Genomic DNA, 11452 nt, shown 5'->3' with positions numbered 1-11452 from the left:
TGTACGAAGGCATCACACAAGTTATTGTCAAGAGGGGTGCAACACAATGTAGCAATTGCATGGTGCATGAGGGGTGGTCGCATGGTGCGTGAGGGAGACTCCCACTATGTCCTTGTTGGTGCCCCCTCCCCCCCCCCCCCCCCCCCCCCCCCCCCCCTTCTTCCCCTTCTGATGTAGGTGAGCCGAGATTACCTAAATCTCTCAAAGAAGGAGATTGGGGTAGCATGAGATTGCATGTGGAAGTGTCGCTCACACCACACACCACTACGACCATGACCAAGAGGGTCTCGCGACTCTTGCGTATATTGGCCCTATCATCAACAGATTCGCACTTGGTTGCCCACAGATAAGCTAGACCATGCCTATGGTGTTCCGATCAATGCCATCATGCGACGGATCTAGCCTCGCTAGCCCCTGTAAGAATCTAGTACCTTGCCTACAACATGTAACATTCTGTAAACCAATTTGTGCCTCATGAGTCATGAAAGGAGAAAAGAGAGGGAAAGCAGGAGGTGCACACATGACTGGGCAGTGGACTCCATGGCTCTTGCTTCCCAATAAGGAAAATGGGAGCCGTGTAGAGAGAGCCCATAGCAAATTGAGTGCCACCAGCATTGTCGCAAATGGGACAAGCCCGTGGGGCAAGTGGGGCGCTGCCAACAAGGTGAGCACCCCATTGCCATAGAAAGAGACAATGATTTTGACGAGGGAAGCTCAGCAAGCTGCAACCACAGAGACAATAGACCGAAGGGATGATCGATCCCAAGAGGCTAGGCATAGACTTAAACGCCCCCATAATATCCCACTACCATATCACCTCATGTAACCTCACCGTCAGACTCACGAGTCACAACTTTCAAGCCCACTATCATATCATATCTGAGACCATCCATTAATTAAAAACGAGCTTATTTTCAAAAAAATAAAATGCTACTTTTCATTAGCAAAAAGGGGAGCATCACTAAGGCCTTAGACCTTTGGGGCAGGCCAAAAAATAGAAAAACTATTTCTAAAATAACTTCTCCTTTTTCATTGGGGCAGGCCAAAAAGCATGCATCCGGGTTCAACTCTCGGTGATCTCCCCCCGCCGCCGCCGCTACTGCTTGGTGAGGTTGAGGCCAGCAGAGGAGCTTTTGGTGGCGTGGTTGCAACGCCCTATATCCCACAGGAGGAAGGGGAGGCGACTCGCTTACTGTAGTGCCACTTGAGCGCCTCTCACGCTCTCGAGTCCGTTGCCGCATAAATGGGGCAAACGGTGGGACGCGCATGCGAGGTCGCCCACCGGGGGAAGCGATTTGGCGGGGGAGAATCTCCATGCCACATCCGCAGATCTCCTCCACTGCGGCTTTACTTTGATGGCTTGGGCAAAAGCCAAGTCATGCCGGAACGCCTGCTCTCTACTTGTGGGCTGCCACATCAATATGGCCAACACGGGCTTACACTCCCCTCTAGCGATGGCAGCGCCCTGTTGATAGGGTGGAAGGGTGCGCGAAAAGCACTAGGGATTGTGAGGTGAACATACAGAATAGGGTAGGTATTTGTGTAGAGATAGATAGAGGGCGGAGAAGGTACACACTGTTAGAGCTTTCGATGCAGACACCATGAACTATAAGCTCTTCCATTTCAACGACCTTCCCTTTCATCGCGGCCGGGTAGAATTAAAATGCCATTGTGGTGTCAAGCGGATGTTGCCAGGAGTGGAGTGTTATGTTTCTCGACCTCACCAAGACTGAGTTGCAGGGCGTTGGACCTCAAACCTCCAAGTTTACAGCCATTCATCCATGAACCGCTGCAACGATGTGAGGAGGAAAGGGAAAACTCCTCAAACGAGGAGACTCTCACTCTTGTGCATTTAGTAAAGGTGTGCACCAAGCGCAAGGATCTATGTAAGGGTAGACAGTTACACGCTGATGCTCTCAAAACAGGTTGTTTTAAGGTAGATTCGTATGTCGGCAATTCCTTGCTCTATATGTATGCAAAATGTGGTTCTCTTGCAAAAGCACAACAAATATTTGACGAACTTCCTCTACACGATGTAGTCTCATGGACTTCGTTACTATCAGGATATGTTGATATGGGGCATGGGGATAAAGCTCTTGATTGTTTCAAAAAAATGCAATATGAAGGCCACTCCCCTGATGCTGTGGCGTTTGCTTGCAGTTTGAAGGCTTGTAGTGCCATGGGATCAACTGAGAAGGGTAAGGAATTGCACAATCAGATTGTGACAAACGGATTTCTGGGCAAGGACGTGATACTAGGCAGTGCATTGGTGGATATGTATGTCAGGTTTGGGGAGCTATCCAAGGCACATCAAGTGCTTGACGAGCTTCCAGTTCGGAATGTCGTCACTTGGAATGCATTAATCACAGGATATTGCCGAAATGAATGTGGAAAGGAAGTGCTTGATTGTTTTGATCGATTGAAGCGTGAGGGGCTTTCTCCCACTGCAGTAACTTTTGCTTGCATCTTAAAAGCTTGTGGCATCTTAAGGGAAGTTGAGAAGGGTAAACAATTGCATGCAGAAATCATCATGAAGGGCATGCTTGCTGATAATTCTGTACTTGGGAATGCTTTAATGGACATGTATGCCAAATGCGGTGAAGTTACGAAGGCACAAGAAGTCTTTGATGAACTTCCAGTTTGGGATATAGTCTCATGGACATCTCTAATCACAGGATATTGCCAACATGGTCTTGGGGAGGAAGCACTGGACTGCTTAGAACAGATGAAAAGCCATGGTTTCTTGCCAAATGCAATCACCATTGCTTGTGTCTTGAAAGTGTGTGGCAGCATAGGAGCAGCTGAAAAGGGTAAAGAGCTACATGCTGAGATTGTGAGAAACGGTTGGTTGCGACATGATACCGTGCTTGGAAATGCATTGGTTTACATGTATGCCAAATGTGGCATACTTCCAAAGGCACAAAAAGTTTTTGATGAGCTTCCTGTTCGAAATTTAATCTCCTGGAGCTCATTAATTTCAGGATATTGTGAGAAAGGGCATGGTGAGGAAGCCCTAAATTGTTTCGAATTAATGAAGCATGAGGGCCTCTCTCCTGATGCAGTTGTTTTTGCTAGCATATTAAAAGCCTGCAGCACCATAGGAGCAGTCGAAAAGGGCCAACGGTATTTTGAAATCATGAGCACAAGGTACGGCATTGTCCCAAGTTTTAAACATCACACTTGTCTAGTGGATCTGTTGTGTCAGACTGGGCACTTTGAGAAGGTAGTAATGGTTATCAAAGAGATGCCATCTACAGATAATCTTACAGCATGGTCTGCGTTATTGGCGGCTTGCCGAAAATCGGGAACTATCCAGTTTGGAGAACTGGCCTTTGATCATGCAGCAGTGCAGCTGGATGAGAAGTCTGTTATTGGTAGTGTCCACAATGATGTGGCTATCACCAGGGCAAAGGATGTGGCCTTCATTGAAGCAGAGCACTGACAAAATTATCAATGCATAAAGTGCGACAATGTTGCCTCCTATCTTTTGCAAGACAGCTGTATGTGGCAAAGGTTCAAGTTAACAGGAGATGCAAACACACCTACAAGTGGACACTTGGCGCTTCGAAGTTTCATGGACATGGTTCACCTGAAATGGCGTCACAAAATGCACCTAGTTTATGATGCATGTTTTCTTTTTGTTCTTGAAGGTGTAAAGCTGAGATGAAGCTCCAATAGAAGATATTTCTGCTCAGATAGATGTGCTGATATGTGCTGCTTATTCTCAGAGTTTCCACTCGTCAGCATATTTGCGGAGTCCTGTTTCTGAGAGCTCTCGATGTGGTGAGGCTCCCAATGTGGGAATTTTCATTTAGAAGAAGATCATGCTCACAAGAGGTTTTAGGAAATTCCAAGGTCAGTCACAACAAAGGCTGCATTTGTTGAGTAGATAACGGAAGCTTGCTGAATTTTACTGGCACTATTCTCCAAACCATCAGAGTACATGCAGAAGGGAAAACACATTTCCATACACTGCCAATGGCATAGTTTGTCAAGAACATTGCTAAGCAAACCACACACATTCACCTCGCTGCTTGACCATAGAAAACTCAAAACTGCATCAAGCTTAACTTTTGACTGTACACTGTAAACCACTCATTGCAGGACACCCCTTGTCTAGTATTAAAAATGTGGCCCACATGCCCAACTATTTGTTGTTTTGCTCAGCTGCGATGCAACCATCATGAAGGCCCCCAGAGCCTGAACTTATTGTTTGTTGCCAAGCTAGCATTGATGGCATCTATTGTTTTAACCTTGACGAGATTCAAGATGAAGGTTGATGTGGACGAGGCATTGTTATCGAGTATATTGCACGGGGAGGGATCGTCCCGAACCTTGAACTTGTTTGCACAGTATGGACAATGTCTTGCATTAACCTGTTGAATCTTATTGCAAATATTATTGTGTTAACCTGGTGTGTGTATGCTTGCTTGCTTGTAGGTGGATCGAGCACGAACTACCAACACACCTAAACAAGGTCCATATCATTGATTCACTGTGGTATACCATGTACACCAATCTTCTCGGCCAATTTCTCTCACAACAGTCTATGGGCATTGACATGAGTGAGCTGGTCTTCTGCTTTTGGCTAGTTGTGTGCAAGTATTGCTCTAGCATGTGCTTTCTACATCCCTCGCCAATTGTAAAGTAATGCAACTAACGAGTCTGGCTTGTTGCAGGCACCATTGGTCCTTGTTTGCCCTCTACATAAACAAGGGTGCGAGACTATTGAGAAATAAGAGTTACGTGATGTACTTTGACTCTCTAGGCCTTACACACCCGTTCGAGTGTCTCGAGAGAGTGCACATATATCTCCGTATTCATTCTCATTGTTTTTGCTATCTTTTTCACTTGTGTATTAGTCACTCTCTCTTAATGGTTTTACGTGGTTGTTTGTAGTGGCTTGCAAAGCCTTGCACAAGTGATGCACGATGTTAATAGCTCAAGGTTTTAGATTTCCTAAACAGCCAAATGGCACCGATTGTGGGTTTTATGTGACGAAGTTTGTCAGGTACAGTCAAACATTGTGCATGCTAGATCCGGGCCTTCTTGCGGTTGGACCTCAGGCTGTGCAATCTAATCATAACTTCTTTGTTTCAAAGCGATTTGCTTTCACGAGATCTCATAGGGCGACCAAACAAGAATTGGCTGACAAGGAATTTGTCCAAGCACGAGGATGTTTCCGAGATCAGGAGGCAGTTGCATGATTGGTGCATGCAGTGCCTTGCAATCCATCTTGGTTGGTTGGGCCGATGTATGTTGTGCCATGTTTTTTGGTTGAAGCATGAAGGTTAGCCACGACTACTACATAGTCTACATGCTGGTGTATTAGGGTCGACACAATGATATAGGATGTTGGCTTCTTTGGCGGCTTTGGGTAGATCAATTGTCGTTGGATTTTGTGTTTCTTGGGGAATTAGACATGTCGGCATAGTTTTGCCTCACCCTGAGCATATTATGTATGCATTACATATTTGCTTGAATGTATATGACTCCACTTACCTACTACACATTTTGGAGGCCTTGTGTCATTTGGTGTAATCAACCGTGGTCTCCGCACCCTAATTATACTCAGTGTTATGTAACACAACCAACTTTCACCCTTACATAAAATGCAATTACATAAAGCAAAGCTGTGAATAATTCAATGTTTGATTTTACTTAAAGAGTTGTTGTGAAGTAGTCATTGTTTGCTTCTTCTACTTAAAGAGTGAGGTGTAAAGTCCGTTATTATTTGCTTTGCTTACGTTGCCTAATGCCAAGTTATCCAAGGTCCTGGTTTTTTATTTGGGACAAGGATCCGTCTACTTCTTGAGGTTGCCAAACACACGACGCTTGTTTACTCATGTTTTGGTAGTCGCCCTTGTCTACTTGTAATTTTTCACTATTGTTCACTCAAATGTGGCAACCTTCTCCTATTGCATTGTGCCTTAAAACATCTGTAGTAGAAGCTCTAGCCGGAGAGACAGAGATGGTGTCATGTCAGCCTCCTGTCCGTCGTCAACACCATCTACTTGAGGTAGCCCATGACCAAGCCGTGCGAAGGTAACATGAACTTGGATCTGTCTAACTGAGCCCTTTGCTGGCATTTCAATGTCATTGGGAAAAATCAAACTAGAGATGCTATTTCTTGAAATGAGCAGTTGACTTAGAATGACAGGTTTTATCTTGATGGCACATTTGTGCATGTCCTTCTGAAGGGTTTGTAGAACACCTCTCAGCTCATAGATGTAGCCACCGGTTTGTTCATCAATACTCAATATGTCTCCCCAAACCATCACGGTCTGTGGTGCCTCTGAAGATGGTGACCCTTGTTCCTCGGCTCCATCTAGGCATTGGACATCTACTATCCGGCTAAGAGCATGCAAACTATCAAGGGTTGGGAGAATGGTTTGTAGGCGAGGGAAGTGCCTTTCAATTATTAGTCGGATCCCATAAAGGTGCTTGCTCTGTAATCCCCAATCTAGACAATCATAGTAGTTGCATTGCATGGTCACATGATACCACTACAATGGAGATGACATGCTTAGGATTTTGGAGCGGAAAGTTCTCTCATCTATCACTTCAAGCATGGAGGAGTGACTCTCAAATATTTTGAGGATCGCTTCACCTGTTGCCAATCTAGCTGTGTGTTGCTTTCTCGAACCAAATTGGATGAAACAACCAGAATTCACTGAAATAAGAGCCAAAAGGCATTAAAAACCTGAGAGTTAGATCCAATTGGGGTGAAAATGCAATAAATCTAAGTGTTGTGTGCTGGCTCTTATGAATTTCCTGCTTTTGCTGGAAGAACTCGAGCAATGTTCCACCGACGACTATTCCATGAAGCGAATCTTCAACAAGTGCATGCAAGAGAACCAAAATTGACCTATTTATCTTTTCATATCGAGTAGAGTATACTTAATATATTTCCACAATCTCTCTACTAGGTTTGTAGTATCAACATTCCCATGTGAAATAAACACCCGAACCTCGACCACCTTCTCCACCACGTACACATTGGACCACACCAACCATTTGAGACATAATGTTGTATATTCTTTTGTGTTGAGTATGTATGCAACAACTTCGTGTATCCTCTATTGAACATCTCCTCGAGTGGTGCATGAATTAGGTTTGACAAGCGATAACACCCAGCATCCCGCTTGTCTTCATGGACCTGCCACAAAAAAGTTAACACCAATATAAATGCCCGCTTGTATTTACATGGCATGCCAAAGAAAAGATGCGAATATTGACCAGCTAATGGATCATAAAAATGTGGAAAGTGGTTCTCCACCCATGACTTCTTCACATGGAACCAACAAAGCAACACATGGAATGCTACTTGTTGCCGCCCCCCTTATTCCTCTCGAATCTAGCAGTGAGGGTCTTCATGGACCACCTTGAAAATTGCTTCCAGATCCTGTTGATTCTTGTCAATGACAATGGCAGTGGGCTGAACTACACATAGCTTCACAAACACCATCTTGAAGGACAAATCCAAGGCCCCTTTTTATTGGCTAGTATCCATGTAACATTTAATGGCCTAAAATCTTTTGTGTAGCGGAAATTAGCATGAACATAGTGAGCATTTCATTAGAGTTGATTCCTAATGAGAATTACAAGAGTGCTTGGGTGGAGAGAGCAACAAAAAGCATAACACCTAGTTAGATAGCATCGACAATACTTTCAAAAGAGAGAGCAATTAAGCTATTGACAACTGTTGAGGACCGGATTTGCATGGAGCCGGTCCCCCCTCCAAAAGGCTTTGTATTATGGTTTCTCCCATCAAGAGAGACATTGTACAATACAATTCTTTGTGTTCCTTCAAGACGAGCTAGTGCAATGAAGATGGAAGCTTCATACACCAAGCAAAACACTTAATCAATCACAACTTGAATTATCCCCGTTCTCAGACCCAAGACCTCACACACCTTCAAAGATGGTGAGAGCTAGCAGGGTATGAGAGTAGATTGAGAGGAAAAAGAAGTATCTTACGAGAAAGAAGTACATCTCCTCACATAATCACTCATATTAGCATAGCTTAGCTTAGTAATTAGCTTGGTAGAGAAGATGAGCATGCATTGAAGCTTGGCTCTTGGTTGGATTTGCATCCACATGCCAAGAGAGTGTTGATGTAGGCTTCTATCTCACAAGCTTGGAGTAGGTGATGAGCTCTCCATTAAAGCTTGGGAGGAGATAGAGTATTTTCCCTTCACACATGGTCAAGTGTGAGAGTGTGTGTGTCAATGCCAAGCAAAAATCAGCCCCCTCTCTCTCTTAGGCGAGCCCTAGCTGCTAAGTTAGTCTGGCTTTTGCCTCATTGGACCTCCCCAGGTCAAGCCAATAGGGATTAAGCAGCATAAGTGATAGCCTTCTGACATGTGTCCCCCTTTCCCCTTTTGTGAGAGCTTTAGATAATTAAATAATTAAACTAAACTCTCATTGGACCCCTTTGCCTCCTGGCCAATAGGAATCAGGCAAGCCATGGGGCTCCTGAATGCTCATTGGACCCCTTGGGAGACTGCCCAATAGTCTTCTAGGACACTTAATTCTTATTGGTTTCTTTTATTAAATGTTTTTAAATTAATTAAACTAGATTTACTCTAGCCTAATTCTCATTGGTCCACTTCAAGGGTCTTCCAATAGGAATTGGGCATACCTTGTGGGCATCTGGCCTAGGGAGCTGACATGTGTCCCTCATTCCCTTTGTGTAAAGGGAGCCTGTGTGTGTGTGTGTGTGGCTTTCTCTCTCATCCCCTAGCTTTGGGGCTCGCCCCCTCCCATGTAGGGATGTAGAAAGACTTTTTGGGCACACACTAAGCATCCAATTTTCCCTAAGGTTGACCTTTGGACACAACCTTTGAATTTTGGAACCTTAGCATTTTGGAAGTCTTAATGGGCTGAACCTTAGGGTCTTTTTAGCCCGTTGTTTCACATGGCTCTTTTGCAGATGGCCCCCCCTTTGGATCCCTATTTTCCCTCCTTTGGATCCCTACTGTGGCCGGTCTGCTAACTTAACCAATATTCTAGCTTTTTCTCCCTTGGCACTTCCCCACATTAAATGATCAGTTTAATATGAGAAAATCATTTAGGAGAATTAGATATTGATTATTATGACATTACCTCTCTCTTGAAATCATAGTCGTCCTCGACTATGGTGTAGAGAAGATAAAGCATATGCATGAGTCCTTTTCTTAGCGGGTAGAGGATCCCTATGTTACCCTATGACATCATTCCATAATGGATGACTAGTCCATTTGGCGCTTGAGAGCCTGAGGCTGCCGCAAGCATGTCTGCACATTAGTCCTATCAGTCTTCCATAGTAGAGTGACAAGCTCTACTTGGTGTTCGGGAGACGTCGTCTCCGCAAACTTGATCTAAGCATGCATACTACTTCATTTTTGTGCACAAATAAAGAAAAAGAGAGTCTTATAAGACAAAATTTTTTGTTCATTTTTAACATTTTGTACATTTGCTTACTCTTGGGAAGCATTGTAAGCATTGACAAGGTTTAGGTTATCCTTTAATTGTATGCCTTGCATCCATCTAGCATCTTCAAAAGGATAATTCTTAAACTTAATAAGATATCGTCGGATAGTCTTACCGCCTCTTAATACCTTGTCTTCATGTCGGAGAATGGACTCGGGCTGCAGCACCTCCTCGTGGTCCTCGATCTCCGGTGGGTCTTCAATAGTTGGTTCTTGAGGTGGCTCTCCTTTGTAAGGCTTTAAGAGGCTCACATGAAAAGCATTGTGTATGAGCCAATGATTGGGCAACTTAAGTTGATAGGCCATCTCATTGATTGGCCTAAGAATCTGGAAGGGACCATAGTACCTTTTTGCTAGTTTAGCATAGTACTTTTGGTGGCCCGTAGGATTCTTGCCCGTCGTGTGCCTTAATCGAGCCTTGGGAAACTTTAACAAGACCCAATCGTTTTCTTTAAAGGCTTGGGCTCTTCTGTGCTTGTCAGTAGCAGCCTTTTGCCTTTGCTGTGAGATAGAGATAGCATCCTTAATCTTTTGGAAAGATTCTTGTAGGTCTCGGCTATACTCATCTGCAGCGAAGATCTTCCCATGTACCTTAAGTAGCAAGGGACTTTTTGATCTTCCCTCAATTACCTCGAAAGGTGCTTTTCCTGTAGAAGTATGTACAGTGTTATTGTAAGCATACTCTACTAAGGTAAGTACTTCTCCCATTGGGATCTTTGATCTACTTCCGTTACATAGGCTTTTAGTAGATCGAGAATAGTTAGGTTAGCTATTTCACTTTGGCCATCAGTTTGTGGATGATAGGCCGAAGAGAAGTTTAGCCTTGTTCCTAAATTCTCAAAGAGACCCTTCCAAAAATTACTGGTCATTCTAGGATCTCTATCCGACACTATGGACATTGGCAAGCCATGGTACTTGAAAATTTGTGAAATGAAGAGGGTTGCCATTTGATGGGCTTTGATAGTCTTTTTGACAGGTATAAAATGAGCTTGTTTACTGAACCTGTCTACTATCGTCCATATTCCCGTATTCCCATGGATAGACTTAGGCAATCCAAAGATAAAATCCATGGATATGCTCTCCCATGGTGAATTAGGGATTGGCAAGGGTTGAAGCAATCCAAGTTGCTTCCCTCTATCAAATTTTGTCTTTTGACATACCACACATTTGGAAACATACTCATGTATGTTCACTTTCATGGTAGGCCAATAGAAATATGTTTCAATTCCCTTTAGGGTAGACTGAATCCCTCTATGCCCCGCATATGGGGGAGCATGAGATTCATACATTACTTTCTCACGTAGTGAGTTAGTAACGCATAGTCTATTGCCATAGAGAAGATAACCATCTTGTAAAGTAAATGGTTCTTCTTTCTTCCCTAAGGCAAGGGCTGAAATCACATCTCTAAAATCGGGATCAATAGCATACTCATCTATCATTAAAGATAGATCATTGTGAGTTGCTATGGAAACCGCATTCACTCTCGGTCGTCTTGAGAGTGCATCGGCTACTTGATTATGCTTGCCAGCAATGTGAGCAATATGAAAATGAAATTGCGAAAGGAAATTTGCCCACCTCATTTGTTTGTCGGAGAGCTTGGTCTGCGTCATGAAGTACTTAAGACTTTGGTGATCCGTTCGCAGAATGAAAGGAGTCCCCAATAAATAGTGCTTCCATGAGTCTAAGGCATGTAGAACTGCAAGGAGTTCTTTTTCGTATATGCCTAGAGCTTGCTCAACAGGGTCGAGCCTTCGACTCTCATAGCCTATGGCGTGCCCTTCTTGGAGCAAAACAGCCCCAAGGCAATCACCACAAGCATCACATTGGACCTCAAATGGTTTTGAGAGATCCGGTAGTGTAAGCACAGGTTGAGAGATAAGCTTTTCTTTAAGCTTTTCGAAAGCATTGTTCTCCTTAGCAGACCACGTATACCTAACATTTTTCTTTGTTAGGTCATGTAATGGTCCCGCAATTTGTGA

General features: G+C 43.9%; 2 protein-coding genes across 2 annotated transcripts; both read left to right on the top strand.

Moving 5' to 3' along the window:
• The first annotated feature begins 343 nt into the window (after window positions 1–343).
• On the top strand, window positions 344–1216 carry LOC147432239 (uncharacterized). The gene is made up of 2 exons (XM_086492200.1): window positions 344–416; window positions 1042–1216. The coding sequence occupies exons 1-2, from the start codon at window positions 359–361 to the stop codon at window positions 1206–1208; spliced, it is 225 nt and encodes a 74-aa protein (XP_086348326.1). The 5' UTR covers window positions 344–358; the 3' UTR covers window positions 1209–1216.
• A 447-nt stretch (window positions 1217–1663) lies between these two features.
• Window positions 1664–5519, top strand: LOC147432238 (pentatricopeptide repeat-containing protein At1g06140, mitochondrial-like). The gene is made up of 2 exons (XM_086492199.1): window positions 1664–4352; window positions 4441–5519. Exon 1 carries the CDS (start codon window positions 1664–1666, stop codon window positions 3440–3442), a length of 1779 nt encoding a protein of 592 aa, XP_086348325.1. The 3' UTR covers window positions 3443–4352; window positions 4441–5519.
• The last annotated feature ends 5933 nt before the right edge of the window (window positions 5520–11452 follow it).

This window comes from Adiantum capillus-veneris, chromosome 20 (genome assembly GCF_014529385.1).
Source record: "Adiantum capillus-veneris isolate H3 chromosome 20, ASM1452938v2, whole genome shotgun sequence".
Classification (NCBI taxonomy): Eukaryota; Viridiplantae; Streptophyta; class Polypodiopsida; order Polypodiales; family Pteridaceae; genus Adiantum; species Adiantum capillus-veneris.
The sequence above is the reverse complement of the archived record's forward strand: the minus strand, read 5'-3'. Positions and strand labels throughout refer to the sequence as shown.